Below are 15,238 nucleotides of genomic sequence, written 5' to 3'. Positions count from 1 at the left end.
AATGATTTTTTTGTTTTACTCACAAATAGCAATTTCTCACCAATAACACATTTTACAGATGGCCATAACTAGAAAATTTTGTTCACTTTATTAATGTACATGACTTTTCCATGTCTAGAAATTACACTTTTAAAATTAGACGGGTGAATTAAAATAAGAAATATCACAGTTTTTAGCTGTTTTAACTCATTTTAAGTTATCTGTATGCCCCCTTCAAAGTTTACTGAGACTCTCTATTTGGCCCTGGTCCCTTACTTAAAAACCACTGCTTTAATCCGCAGAAAAACTGATTAAAATAGCTTTGATCATGTAACAGTTGTTGGTAGAAAGGTTTCTCTTTTTTATATAGGTATGTGTTTCTTTGTGATGTGTTATATTACTATCATAGTACTGCAATATCCACTTATGTTGATTTGATTAATCTGTTTTTACTAACCAGAGCGCATACAGCTCACGTGATCTCAAAGGGCTGAAGGTTCAACACAAGATGGACTCTTTCAGAGAGGGGGAAACAGTTATCTTAACTATAGAAGACAAAGGTGAGGTAACATGATGATGCTGAATGTGGATAAATGCACTGTTGCTTAAGATGAACAAGCATCTGCCAAATTTCACTGACACCACCTACACACACTCTCATGGGCACACTCATAGTTTCTCTGCGTGGGTGATTTTCACAGGCGTTCTGGAGGAGGAGGAGGACGTGCTGGTAAATGTGGGTCTGGTGGACAAAGAGAAAGCAGAGAAAAATGTGGAGCTAAAGAAGAAAAAACCAGATTATAAACCTTATGAAGAAGATGAGAGTGTGGATGACATGGTCATTGTAAGATTGCATCTGAAATTTCAAATTCTCCAAATGCATTTAAACCTCACATGGCCAAAAACACCACTGATACTTGTTATTAACCAATTAAAAAGCCTGCTTTGTGATTTCTTCTTCCTTGCATAACATTCTTTGAATTCTTCCCAGTTAAAGCCAAAGTCTGTGCTGTCAAAGTACGATGAGGAGATCGAGGGGGAGAAGAAGAAGAGTTTTAGGCTGAGTGCTGGAGGTTTTGTGGGAGGTGAGAGAGAGCGGGAGCTGCAGGCCATCAGAGAGAATCTGCGCAATCAGGCCCAGTCTCTGGATATGCCTGCTCTCACCCTCGCCAACGAATACTACACGCCACATGAGATGGTGAGAACAATGTGTTTATGTGCACTGGGTTTTGAATTTGATTTCATTCTTGACTAACGTTCATTTTTTTGACACTAGGTGGGCTTTAAGAAGACCAAATGCAAAGTCAAGAAAATCAGGAAGAAAGAGAAAATACTCAAGGCTGATGACATCTTGGTGGACAAAATTCGAAGCTCAGATTTCGGCTCCAGGTAAAGCCTTCACACATTTGCTGTTGAATACTCCAGCAACACCAGTTGCTTCAACCCAAAACCGGTTCTGGCACTCAGGTCTCGAGGTCGAGGTAGAAAGCATGCAGATGAGGAGGAGGGGGCGGAGCTTGGAGATGTTGCTATGGAAACCAGCAGCAAGGCCAATGATGTCCTCCAGCAGTCAGATGACATTAGAATGGCCGACATGGACATTAGTGATGACGGTAAGAGAGAACTTTTTCATGTCTGAAGTTAAAACCTGTTTTTCTTTTTTTAAGGCATCTGTTCTTCCCTTTGAAATTCAAATGAATTGCATCACTATTCTCTGCACTCACATGCTTTCTCCTTGTCTCTCTCAGAGGACTTCACCCCTCCAGCACCTACTGTATTAGAAGAGGATGAAGCTGAGCAGGAGCTCCAGAAACAGCTTGAGAAACAGAGGAAACTCAGACAAAAACAGATGCTCAAAGACTCAGGAGAAAAGGTCAGCACTTTTCATTCCAGAAGTGTTGCTTTGGCAATGCTGAATTTTATATTTTATTTATTTATATATATATATATTTATACACATTTAAACATATGCACTACCAGTCAAAAGTTTGAAATATTTTTACTATTTAAAATAACTTTTCTTTTTGAATATATTTTAAAATGTAATTTATTCCTGTGATCAAAGCTGAATTTTTAGGATCATTACTCCAGTCACATGATCCTTCAGAAATCATTCAAATATTCTGATTTGCTGCTCAAAAAACATCTATTATTATTATGTTGAAAACAGCCGAGTAGATTTTTTTCTGTTGTTTCTTTGATGAATAGAAAGTTCAGAAGAACAGCATTTATCTGAAATAGAAATCTTTTGTAACATTATAAATGTCTTTATCGTCAGTTTTGATCAATTTAAAGCATCCTTGCTAAATAAAAGTATTCATTTCTATAAAAAAACATAAAAAAAAACTCACTGTTCAAAAACCTTTGACTGCTAGTGTATTGTTTAATGTATTGAGTTTAGTAGACACAGCAAACGTATTTCAAATATTACAACTTGTGCTTATAATGATTACAATTAGGGCTGCACGATAAATCGCATGCGATATTTAACGCGCATCTTGTCAGTAAAGCCGTTCTGTAATCAGCGGTAAATCTCCATCACGTGCGGGCTTTCACATTGAGCAGCATTAACTACACAGAGCCGTTGTTCTCTGACGAGCTCGCTTTTTGAGCACTTGGCATTCAATGGCAGTCAAAAGAGCAATAGTCAGCAACAATTACGGCTCACTTTTTCATCAGTCTTAAGTTCGATTCATATTTTTCCCATTATTTTTTAATGTCGTCTTTCTTCAGTAATACATTCTAGACAAGACCAGTTTTGAACCTCATCAATCAGCACTGAGATAAATTACAGCATTATATAATTTGAATCCAAGCCAAAAAAGTTTTGAAAATCAAACAACAATACAAAGACTCATCCCATGATGCATTGTGAATAAAGTAAATGAACCATGAACAAGGATACATTATATAACTATTATATAATATTATATTATGTATTATATAATATTTTTAATTACACTATATGTCTATTATAATTTAAAATTTCTATCTATATTTATTATTATTTTATTTTTTATTATTATAAATATATCTTTATCTTTTTATCTATATATACATACACAGACATATTTGTAGATTGATAGATTTTGCAAAAAATGGCTGTACAAATTTATTCTATTTAATCAACTGTAATCTATCAATATATTGTTTTTATGGTAGGTCTATCTTAAAATTTTTACTTACAATGCTTCAAAACTATTGGAATAACTATTTTAAGACTATTTTCAAAATATTTATTCAAGTCAAGGTTGATGTCTGCCTTGACTGCAATCTTTAGAATTCCCAAAGTTTTGGACTTGGTTTTCTTCTAGCCATTTAGATGTACTAGCCTTCTCTTCATTATTAGCTAAATAGAAGATCTCATTTCTATGAAAGTCCACCAAACCTCCAGGTATTTGTCAATGGCTTGTAGGTACTATGTCTTGAACATATGAGTGAACATATTTTCACTCCCTTGCCTGCTGACTAAATTGTTTGACTGTTATGATTATGAATTTCACTTTCCAATCAATAAAAAATTTGAACAGAAAACTGTATTTCATGTCAGTAAGTATGAGTGAATATGGTTTACACTGGTATTATAACTGAGTATGCTGCAGGTCTTAGTTAAACAGTGACTGATTTTTGAATTGTTGTTTGTTTTTGCAGACTCATCTGCAGTCTCAGCGTGCTTTGCTTATCCAGGGGACAGAGTCTCTAAATAATGCGTCAAAGAGTATTGAGCGAAGTCAACGGATTGCGGCAGAGACAGACCAGATTGGCACAGACATCATCGAGGAGCTCGGAGAACAGAGAGAACAACTGGACCGCACCAGAGACAGAGTAAGGGAGAGATATCTAGACCAGCGCCCATTGTTATTGTTGTTGAACAAGCAGATAATAAACTGCACAAGCAAAATGTCTACAATTAATTCACTTCTTCTCTTTCTCTGCTCTTACCCTCCCAATTTCTCTTCTCTTACTCCATCATCAGTTGGTTCACACTGGCGAGAACCTGAGCCGCAGCAGGAAAATCCTGCGCGCAATGTCCAGGCGGTGAGACTTACACTATTACGAAACATTTAACGTCACTAGAATTGTTTCCAAATCTCTTTCTGAGAATATACTGTGTCAAACCTCTTCCTTTCCTGTCATTACAGACTGGTGACGAACAAACTGCTACTATCAGTCATTATCATCATGGAGCTGGCCATCTTGGCAGGGGTGGTTTACTTGAAGTTCTTCCGCAAGTAGGCAATGAGACACACAAGACTGTATAAGACTTCACCTTTCCCTCTTCTTATTTCTGATTGTCACGGGTGTCTGGCCCAATGACAGTGTGCTGGATGCTTTTGAGACTGTGAGTGTCACATGGACGTGTATGGGTGGTTATTTTAAGTGCTAAACTGTATTAGCGTAAGTACTGCTCTCAGGGTGAAAAGAAGATGGTGACCATGTCACATTCAGACTGCTGGAGGATAAGGATCTGTACAAAGATGGCGTGATGGGTTTACCCCATTTTTAGCTGTCTTGAACAAGGTGCCATATCTAGTGGATGTATGGATGGACAGTGTAAACAGAAGGATCCAGCGAAAGGAGTGACAAATAATATATATGCAACCTGTCTGCATTTTTACACACCTCAATCGATTTAAAGTGATGGATCGCTTAAAAATGATCATTCTGTCGTCATTTACTCATTCCAAACCTTTCATTGTTCATACAGTGAAAGTCAATGGGGTCCAAAACAGCACTGGACCCCGCTGACTTTCGTTGTATGAACAAAAATTAATTCTTCAAAATGTCTTCTTTTCTCACAGGCTGGGAATGACATGGGGGTGAGTAAATCATGACCGATTTTTCATTTCTGAGTGAACTGTCCCTTTAAGTGAACTTTTAACGAAATGATCTTGATAAAACTACATTGTGTAATAGACTTTTTTTTTGTGACAAGTGTTAACATGGCATTCAAGGTTACAGCTCTTGGGTTTCATTCTAGAAAATGGGTGTGCTTTCCTTTACCTTTTCCTCCAATCAGTCAAAACAGAGCTGAGTGTACTCCAGGCCGAGAGAATGACAGCTATAAACATGCATGTCACTTGCTTCACAAGCCCTGGTTGGAAGAGAAAGGGGTGTGTTTAGCCTGTCAGAGAGGGGGTAGAGATTACTGTAAACATGACTGAGAATAAAGTGACACCAACACCTGCTTTAGTGGAAATACCAGTGTCCAGGGCTATCGGGTCACCTTGACATACTGACTTTTTGCCAGCTGACTGATGGCATTTCTAGTCGTGTTAGGGCAAAACAGCAGAAGTATCAGTGGAGAGCAGTCATACACAGTTGTGTGTTTGTGATTGATCTGAGGTTTGAGCAGGTCATTCACCTGTTATACATTGTTTATAATCCCCATCACATTTTATGCTGTCCTGATGGGATTATATGTTGGGAGTAGCATCAGTTGTTGACTGAGTTATTAATTTATTTTTTATTATTTATTAGTGTCACTTACTAATAAATTACAAGTGAACATTGCTGTTACTAATATTTAGGTTGAATGATTTGAGCAATTAAACTTTAGTAATAGCAATAAATTAGTTTACTAATCAAATGAGTAAACCTAGGTGTGTCTAAAATGAAAAAGTTTCCACGTTATCTTATAGGTGTCTGAATAGCCTTCCAATGAAGTAAGTATTAAATTAAGATTAATCTCTAATCTAAATGCTCGTTTTGTCATAAAATTACAAAATTAAATGATTAATAAAATGTGAAAATTGCGAAACATAAAAAAGTATTCTGATACGATTATAAGGTCTGCATATCTTCCAAATACTTTGTTTTAATGTAAATACTTTTTATTAAATATTAATGAATGATTACTTAGCCTAACCGTTTAAGAACTGCTGATCAAACTTACAGTTTTAGTATTTAACATTTTTTAGCATCCACCAAAAAATAACCAAACATAACTTGTCATTCTAAACTGAGATATAATGGAGAAACTTGAGTTTCTTTAATTTTATTATGTTGCTTAAACCTGTCTGCAGGGATTAATGGTGGAACATAGTTACAGGCCTAGGGTATTGGGGGCCAGGAATGCGATTTCAACTGAAGACTGAAGCAGTGACTTATACAAGGGGCCCAGAATCCCTAGGGGCCTATTAGGAGATAAGTGTCCTTAGAAACTCAGCAAAAAAGAAACATCCCTTTTTCTGAATGAAAATTCAAATAAGCTTATGGTTTTCACATTTTTTTTGATGAACCATAAACAATTATTGCACATGCACCTATGGAACAGTCTTTAAGACACTTAACAGTTTACAGGCAGAAGAAAATGAATGCCACAGTTCCAATAACTTAGGACAACTTAGCTGGTTGTCCTTGTAATGCCAGACCACATGTGACCATATGTATCCCCAGATGTGTTCGAGAACTTGCAAGTGCCTTGGTGAAAGAGTGAAGTAACATCTCCGCAAGAACGGGCAAATCTTTTTCAGTCCATTAAGATGAGATGTTCTGTAGTACAGTGGAGAATAAGCATTAGAGAACAACCTACAATTTCCTAAATTACAAGGTCACTGTTTAGTTTTATTGGAGGTTATCCTAACAAGAGTAAAATATATTCTGAAGCACAGTATAGAAAACGTATTTGAGATATTTGAAAAAGAACACTCATCAAACTTAGAGAACACTTTCAGATACCTTCCAGTTATTGGTGTTAATCTGGCACCTTGTGCAAATGTCCTTAATCATCTGACAAACCCCATTTAACTGGCAGCCTAACTTTCCAGTTTTTACTGACTTTGCAAGATGGTGAGCCATTCTAAAGTGACTCAAACCCTTCTGTAGCAGATTGTCCAGATGAAGGCCAATAGCAGCCATAGCAAGAAAAGTTGGTCATTCAAAATCTGATTTCTCAAATATTGCATCTTTACAATGTCACTAACTCATTTAAGTCCTTCAAAAAGGCAGGTAGTCCACGAAAGACAAATGCACGAGAGGACAGGATAATGCGGAAAATCTCAATGGGGAATCGGTTCGACACTAAAGCTGGAATTGCATGCCAGTTCAGCGCTGAACAGGGTAAGGATCTCTCTCGGCATACAGTGTCTCAAGAGAATTTGGACTGAAAGCCCACTCTGCAGTGACAGCATGCTGTGTGGACAGAGGAGAACTTGGTCCAAAGTTTATTTATTTGGGTCCGATTAGAAACATTATGTTCGGTGTCAAACTGGGGAAAGACTGAACCCAAAGTGTGTAAAGAAGTCAGTGAAAGGTGGAGGAGGAAGTGTCACGGTTTGTCACAGTTTTCTGCAGCAGGATTTCGGCAGAGAGAATGCAAATGTTTATCAGAACCCCCTGTGGCAACATGCAGTTCCTTCTCTGCGTTCATGACCCAATCAGCCTGCAATTTTCATGCAGGACAGTGCTCCGTCACACAGCAAGACGGGTAAAGCAGTTCTTTGAAGCTGAAAACTTTGAAATAATGAAATGGGCAGCCCAGAGTCCTGATCTATACCCAACTGAAAATCCCTGGTGACAAAGTTATGGCTAAGAAACCCACTACAGTCACCACACTCTGGAAGAGATTGGAAGAAGAGTGGACCAAGATCACACCAGCAGTGTGAGAAACTAGCTATGTCCTGCGGCCACAGATGTGCTGAAGTCATTCAATGCAAGGGCCTCTACACTTCCTAATTTTTGACTGCTCTAACCTTCAGAAATGTTAGTTGTAATCTTTCTTCATGCTAGTGGTTACTGTTCTCAGTGGTGTAGGGTTTTTGTTGAAATGCCTTGGTTATTTTGTAAAACACTGTTCTACTAGCATGGTGTAGCACTAGCCACAACTAAAATTTTGAATGAATTTTACGCTTTACTTTATTTCTGAAAAAAATCAAGTCTTATTAAATTGTTCTCTAATTTTGATCTCCACTGTACATAAAGCAGCTGGTGGACACCACATACTGACTGCTACTTTTGATATTGTTCATCAGATGTCTGTGAAACGTGTTCCATGTATGTCTCAGTTATTGAATCTTTTTTATTTTCATATAAATATTAGATTGTTTCTGTCAAGTGGATATAAACTAACAAACAAGAAGTTCTGGATTATAATGAAATATTATTTTAGGTTTAAGATTATTCGTGAAGATTTTCATTTGATGTGGTCATCAGTCAACCTAATGAATCAAAGAGGAGTCACAGTCTGTCTCCAGTACATTTGTTTATTGCAACAAAACATTTTTACTGAAACAGAAAAATGTGACAAATCAAACTACCCTTCCCTAAGAAGATACTGGTACTGGTGGTAAATTCAGATCTGAAAGGGTGTTCAAAATCCATTCATACATGATTTTTCAAAGGTTTATTTAAATAGATATGAAAATGACTAAAATAACTTACTTCAAATGCACTATTCAAAAAAGATCACTCAGTTTCAACCCAACCAAAACTGTAGGATTAAATTAGCCATTAAAAGCAGTCCTACTATACAAAAACAAACAAACAAACAAACAAACATAGAAATACAATAAAAAACAGTTCTGGTCCAAAAGTGCAAACATGTTCCAAATTAAAGGAAAATCAATCAGTCCACCACAGTAGAGTCATCTCAGCCTGCAAAAATATGTTAAGCACATTTGCTTTTAGTTCACTTTTTCCTGCAGTAAATCCCAGAGAATAATCAGGGTTACCCACTAATCCCTTAACAGCTGACAAATGTTAAAAAATACTTTTGTTTCTGTTATATTAGTCCTCAAACATAGAGAATCCAGATCTCAGCTCTTTTTTAGCCAAAGCAAAATTAGTGGTAGGTATAATAAAATAAATCTCACCCATGTGCTTATAGCAGCACTTCACCAGTGAGGTGACAATTTTGTTGACCAAGACTACAGTAACCTTCAAATTCTATCTTTAGTCTGGTGCTCAGTCTCTGCAAACCCTTCAGTGTCGTTCTTTTAGACTTTGGAATGCAAAGTGGTTGGTTTGTCAAAGTCCTCCATGAATATCTTGTGCTCTAAAGCCGCAGCTCGGTGTCCTCTTTTGGTTCTGGAATCTTTGGGAAGGCGATGTGTGCACCTTCACGTGTCTGACCGAGAGCAGATGCGATGACATCAACGGCTAGGCTAGTTGTGGCCTCCACAGCCTCAGGTGTCGCTCCTAGTGTGGGGTTCACTTCAACCACATCCATCACAGAGAGTAAACCTGTGTAGTACGGAACAAAACATATTAGCATCAAAGGATTTATTTGATTTCAAAGTCATCCGTTATGTGAATGGTAGATCTGTACCTGTGTTATGGATCTCCTCTGTTACGTAGATGCCCTCTCTATAGGTCAGTCCTCCATTAACGGGAGTTCCAGTGGCGGGAGCCAGGGATGGGTCAAATGCATCGATGTCAAAGCTGAGATGGATTGGCCTTTGTTTCCTGATATAAAAAACAAAAAATAACAGTGGCAAATTACATAAATTGCTTGATTGTGATGTAGTGTACACAGATTAAACAGAGATTAAGTGCTACATTGTATTTAAAGGTGACATTAAACACGCAAGTCAGGTTAAATAAGGCTGCTTGTGAGCTCTCCAGAAAACTACACTGCCCCATTTACAGAGTTCAATAGCACACAGGAGGAATACATGGAGAATAAACAGCAACATGCAATTTGCTGCTAGTTGTTTACAGAAGCACCACTACTAGTTAAATAAGTGTGTATGTTTTTCGCAATATCACTATACCTTGCCAAGAGGTGATCCAAAGTGACCTCCATTACCCTCTGAATGCCCATTCTGTCAATATCCCGCATGGAGAAATATTGGATTCCCAAGGTCTTCAGGATTATGCTGAGAGAGAGAGCAATAAAATCAAAATTGGTTAGTAAAATAAATTAGTGATGCGGTTTTCTCTTTCTCTTAACATATGCATTACACACACATAGTTTATGCATTATAGTGGATTCACCACTGAATTATGTCCGATTTAGTCACAGTCTCGTGTTGACAATCATAAACAGTTGATTTTGTGCCCTCTTGGTGGTTACAGGTAATGTCACTTGTATAAATAGCCTATGGATTGTCACAATTGGTGATTTTGTAGCATAGGCTTTAGAGAACAGGCAACAGGTGCTAAATCCTGGATGACAGAACATGGTGTGCTTACTGCTCGCCTGGATCCACATCTCTGAGGCCGATGTAGACCAGATCTCTGGCAGACAGGAAGGGCTTCATCCAGGAAAATCCAGGAACTTCTGGCATCTGCAGGTAAGAAAGCAGAAGATAATGGATTTAGACGTTCTAAATGGTTTTCTGGAGCCAAATTACTTGTAAGTGGAAAATTCATGTACAAGCGTTACCTCCTTTGAGAAAGGAATCATGTCAGAGATTCTATGATATAACATTTCTTTTAACTGTTGACGTAATTTTGTGCATGAATGCTAATTACCTTGTTCTGCAGGTCCTTGAGTAAGAATGCTACAGACTGGCCATGGAGGTTTCCAGAAGGTGAAGTCAGAGGAGTGTTGATATCTGCGTGAGCGTCCACCCATATCAGACACAGGTCAGGGCACTGCTGAGCATGACCTTCCACTGAACCAATCGCCAAGCTGCAGGGAAGAAAGCATTACAAATGTTAATGTTTGATGATTTTGGCCTTTAATAGAACAAATTCAACACAGATTTAGATTACATTGAATTTTTTCATTTGTCAGACCAGTTTTGATTGGAAAATTTTTAGATTAAGCTAGCTGGAAATACAAACAGCTTCTTGAGTCTAAAGACAAACCTTGACCTTTCAGAAACAAAGTGATAAAGCTGGTCTCAGTTTAGCCAGAGTGCTACAACATTCATTTGTGCTTGTGTCAAAAAGACATAAATGGAAAGACTAGTGGAATAAGTAACTAATTATAAACACTGACATTTTCCATGATAAACACTAATAACTATACCAAGATAAAAGGCTTTGTAGATAAAAGATTTATATATATATATATATATATATATATATATACCAAGATAAAAGGTGTGTATTTTTACCCCAAGATTTTACATTAAAAAAAACTTTAAGACTTTAGATAAAGAAAAAAAAATGGTGTACCTATGGTCTCCCCCCAGCATGATGCAGGTATGTCCTGCCCCCACCGCACCGCTCACAGCTCCCGACAGCAGCTGATTGGCACGTCCAACTGTGCGTGGGAATGGCACGTGCATGAAGTGCTCATCTTTTTCCAGATGCTTGAAGGTCAGGTCTCCAAAATCATGCACAGCGTAGTCTACAAGAAGACAGGACATATAAGTAAACAAATGACATGTCAAGGTTTTCTTCACATGACCATTACAATGAACATTGGTCTTAAAGCTTCCACACTTTCTGCCTACTCTGACCAAGCACATGATTCTTTCTAAGACCGTTTGGTTGACAGGTCACAGTTCTGTCACTGAATCCCAGCATGAATCTGACCATGTAGTGTCATATAGAAATGTAGGTAGGAGCCCCCATTGGTGGACACTGATGAAGGTCTAAACAGCTGATGGGGCCCAGGTTGACAGAACCAGACCAGCCGCGGTGACTTCGTGACAGTGTTGAATTACTCATCAGATTTTAAATGACCAATGATGGACTTGCATACCATCAAGTGGCCTCTTAACAGGAATAGACATGAACACCGTGGACCAGTTAAAGTTTAATATGTGTATTTAAAATACTAGATGTACAAGCAAACTATGAGGGAATTAAGGAGTTGGCCATGATAGAGGCATGATGGATGGTCGTCATAAGATAAGACAGAGGTAAGGGTTAAGTTTGTATTGACTTAACTGCATTTGAACACTTCAGGTTCATGTGCAGTTCTTGCTCAACCATTTTTTTTTTTTTTTGGATTTTGAGAGTGAGCATATTAAATTACAGCTCTTTTTGTGTGTAAATAACTTAACACCTTGCCATGATATGCAAGACATTTACAACCAACAGTTGGTAAAGAGAGCAAGACATCTATATTTGTTGCATTGGATCAGGTAAACTCTGATCTAGTTTAGTCAAGAATGCTTGCCATATACGGTGCTATGGTTATTTTCACAACTCCAAACACGTGATGCCAAGCGCCTGCTAAAGTGATGTTAAAGTAAATCATCATTGCATCATTAGGTTGTGTGTGTGTGTATACACAGCGCCCCATTTTCAGCAATAATAAGGGAAAATCATCCACGGCTAAGGTGAAACGGGGTCTTCGAGGCTGTGTCATAAGTCATTTGTTCATAACCGCCGACGGAAAAAATCTCAGGCTTAAGATAGCAGGAACTATCGCATTACACGGAGAACATGGAGTTACATAAAGCAAGCCTGCGCTCAGCACGGTGTTTATGTGATTAACAGCTGACTGACTGCAGGCGAGACTGACGAAGTGACTTGCAAATTCCGACTAGTAACTCTGGAATGACATGACTCTGAAGCATTTGGCTTTAAAGACGAATTACGCCTTCTTTTCTGTTATATAATTATTTAATTATTACTATTTGTAAAAGCAGTAGCCGTTAGACATTTCAAAAGTAATACTTTGGTAGCAAGTCGATACTAAAATTAAGAAGATGTAAGGATATCACTCTCTCTACAGTACCAGCAGTGGCGAATGCGCGCGTGCTTTTTTACAGTCTATGGCACGTACAGATACACTTCAAAATTAAGTGAAATGCTGTTTTTCGTGTATCAATATAAACACGGTAGGTTATGTATAATAATAATAACAATATTATTGAGGGAAAACTACAGTAGTCGTTTATGGAATAGAATATTTCGCATACATGACCTTTAATGCATGAGTGTTTATAACTGAAAGAAATAAGCACTGTTTTGTGTTCTGATTCTTGTATTTTGTTTAACTGTGCTTAAGTGCTTGCTTTAAACATTTAAAAACAGTATTAGTTTTTGCTTAGGTATATCGAAAATGTGTAAAAAATCGTGAAATTTTACTGGTATTGCTGTCGTGACTACTGTAGACAGAGAAAGTTTTTCCTTTCCACCTCATTCTTTCCAGGGAGAAAAAAATAATGCATGACACATTCATTGTTTATTTAGTTCATAAGAAATAATTAATTATGGAAACTTGTAATTAAAAACCACGAATGTTCTCCAGTAATTTGAAGCCACCCGCTTTTGTTACAGGGTCCTCTGGCAGCGGTTAATCTACGACAGAAATCCCATGACCTCCATCAAGTTCATTTCAGACTAGCTGGAGCGACCCAAAACAACAGCTGCCTGTATTACGCTCCACATCTTTTTTTTACACGAGTCTGCAGCCTGAGTCAGCTCATCTGAAATCTTATCCTCACTACAATCCTAATGGCACAAACATTAATAAATCCATAAAACATATGACCCCCTCTCTAATCTCTTTCTGTTGTCTCGCCTACGTCTCTGCGCCCTCTTTCTGAGGAATTCTAGAACTTTTTGTTTCACTTCTAATTGCTGTACCTCTGTAATAAAACGCTTTTGTTTAAGGGTAATTCACAGAACGCAAGATGAAGGTATGGGAAAAGACTTGCAAATTAAGTTCCAGAGACAAATTATTTAACAGTTGAAAGCCGCGTTTTTACCTAGAAAAAGACAATGGAAAAGCGCGTTCTGTGCGAATGGGCCCATATATCGTTCCTGAATTAAACGCTGCTTTGAATAGATGCGTTTGCTACATTACATGCAAGTTCCCTACTGCGCCATCCCCACTAAAGTCTATTGTGAATGATAATACCCTATTATGTGCTGCGGCAGGTCGTCTCATAGCATCTCTGAATGTGTGGAGGAACTGCAGTGACTCACGCACATACTGTAAATTATATCTACCCCTCCCTTTCTCTCTCACTGCGGCTAGACAACATCCAAAACTTAGTCACTGACCGAAACGCTTTCACTTACAGTATTCCAGTCATAAAATACTACAGCGGCAGCCAAACTATTATTGCTAATTTGCTACATAAAACAGATTGTGAAGTGTCAATTCATTCACGTTTGGACCGTTGGATGATGTAACAGTGTAACAGATAATCCAGCGCCCGCCACGAATTTATTTAAAGAGATAGTTCACCCCGTAAAACGAAAATGGTCACGCTTAGTTAAAGTCTAATATATTTACCTTCTTGTTTCAAACATGCATGACTTCTTTACAAAATTATTTAATAAGCAGGATGACAACCTCGCTTGGTCATCATGCAACTTTCAATGCATCGAAAAATGATGCAATAAGTGAATGGTTACTTAAGCGGTCAGGTGAATTATCCCTTTGATTATCCCTTGAGAGCAGGCACGTGCACAGGTAGGGCTCAACCTTTTTCAAATTCAGCACATGCCCCTCAAAAGGTCTGTGCACGGCCCTGTATATATATATATATATATATATATATATATATATATATCCCCCCCCGAAGTATGTTGAGTTTTAATAATCTATAAATCTAACGTTATCTACCCATATCTATCTAGCTAGAGAGATACATAGATACTAATGATGTGCTTACCGAGATTTGAAAGTCTCTCCACCAAACCCGCATCCCGGATGGCTTTGGGTCCATGTTCCACCCCTCTCCTTTTCTGAGTGAAAATCGTAAAAATACCGTCACATCACTAAATTATACATCGGTGAGTTTGTGTGAGTTCTAATTAAATAAATCTATATTTATTACCTGTCCTTTGGAAAACGGAGCTCCCAAAATGGCAACAGATTGCGATCGGTTCTGCTGGCAGGAACTCAACGTGGATCTCAATAATCTAGACAGTGGTCCTCTCAAGGCCATGCTGACTCAACCGGAGAGTTTTGAGATAAAATATAAAAACGCAGCGGAAGGTTGCAAACGAATAGTCTGTCGCCCGATGTGGCTTTTACTCTTCTGGCTGGCTGTTGAATCTCAAAGAACTGCCACGACGTTTTTCTTTAAATCTGCCACTTAATTCATATTCATGAGTTGGTGAATAGCGGAAGGTAGAGCTCAAAGCCACACGCTTTGGGTGAAATCTCAAGACCGCCCCCCAAAATCTAACAATCTTCCAGCATCCAATTGGTTTAGACAGCTTCGTCCGCTCAGTGCGCCGTGAACCACGTTTTTCTATTCATAGAGCGGGCAAACCTGCGTCACACCCGATGACACACCTTCCTCCCAGCCAATCAGAAGCTCCGCCTTCGTGGGTTTGTTTCGATGAGCGTGGCTTTGGGCGAATGAGTGGCGTGAGAGATGGGGTGCTTTTTTTTGTGGTGTTGGAAATTTCCATCTCTGCACTGCCGACTGCATATGTTTTTTTGGCTTGA

General features: G+C 38.2%; 2 protein-coding genes across 3 annotated transcripts in view; one reads left to right on the top strand and one right to left on the bottom strand.

The window, feature by feature from the left end:
- Positions 1 to 4,793, top strand: part of LOC107705385 (vesicle transport through interaction with t-SNAREs homolog 1B-like) — a 17,295-nt gene extending 12,502 nt beyond the window's left edge. For both annotated transcript variants that reach the window (XM_016508650.1, XM_016508651.1), the window contains exons 5-7: positions 3,631 to 3,804; positions 3,956 to 4,017; positions 4,122 to 4,793. In XM_016508650.1, coding sequence (XP_016364136.1) covers positions 3,631 to 3,804; positions 3,956 to 4,017; positions 4,122 to 4,215 — 330 coding nt within the window. In that variant the 3' untranslated portion in view covers positions 4,216 to 4,793. The remainder of the gene's footprint in view (positions 1 to 3,630; positions 3,805 to 3,955; positions 4,018 to 4,121) is intronic.
- Positions 4,794 to 8,171: 3,378 nt separating this feature from the next.
- On the bottom strand, positions 8,172 to 15,042 carry arg2 (arginase 2). Its single transcript, XM_016508646.1, has 8 exons — positions 14,619 to 15,042; positions 14,454 to 14,526; positions 11,047 to 11,221; positions 10,396 to 10,555; positions 10,114 to 10,208; positions 9,693 to 9,797; positions 9,248 to 9,384; positions 8,172 to 9,162 (listed from the first exon to the last, which is right to left on the bottom strand). The coding sequence occupies exons 1-8, from the start codon at positions 14,727 to 14,729 to the stop codon at positions 8,975 to 8,977; spliced, it is 1,044 nt and encodes a 347-aa protein (XP_016364132.1). The 5' UTR covers positions 14,730 to 15,042; the 3' UTR covers positions 8,172 to 8,974.
- Positions 15,043 to 15,238: the final 196 nt, after the last annotated feature.

This window comes from Sinocyclocheilus rhinocerous, unplaced genomic scaffold, assembly GCF_001515625.1.
Source record: "Sinocyclocheilus rhinocerous isolate Xijiao unplaced genomic scaffold, SAMN03320098_v1.1 scaffold564, whole genome shotgun sequence".
In the NCBI taxonomy this organism is placed as follows: domain Eukaryota; kingdom Metazoa; phylum Chordata; class Actinopteri; order Cypriniformes; family Cyprinidae; genus Sinocyclocheilus; species Sinocyclocheilus rhinocerous.
This window is presented reverse-complemented; position numbering and strand designations above follow the sequence as displayed.

What these genes read in the sequence shown, in the direction of transcription:
- arg2 (XM_016508646.1), bottom strand. Translation starts at nt 14,729, where the DNA reads ATGGCCTTGAGAGGACCACTGTCTAGATTATTGAGATCCACGTTGAGT. An exon ending in CTCCGTTTTCCAAAGGACAG is followed by an intron (nt 14,527 to 14,618) that starts GTAATAAATATA and finishes ATTTTCACTCAG; the next exon opens with AAAAGGAGAGGGGTGGAACA. An exon ending in TCAAGGACCTGCAGAACAAG is followed by an intron (nt 10,209 to 10,395) that starts GTAATTAGCATT and finishes TCTTACCTGCAG; the next exon opens with ATGCCAGAAGTTCCTGGATT.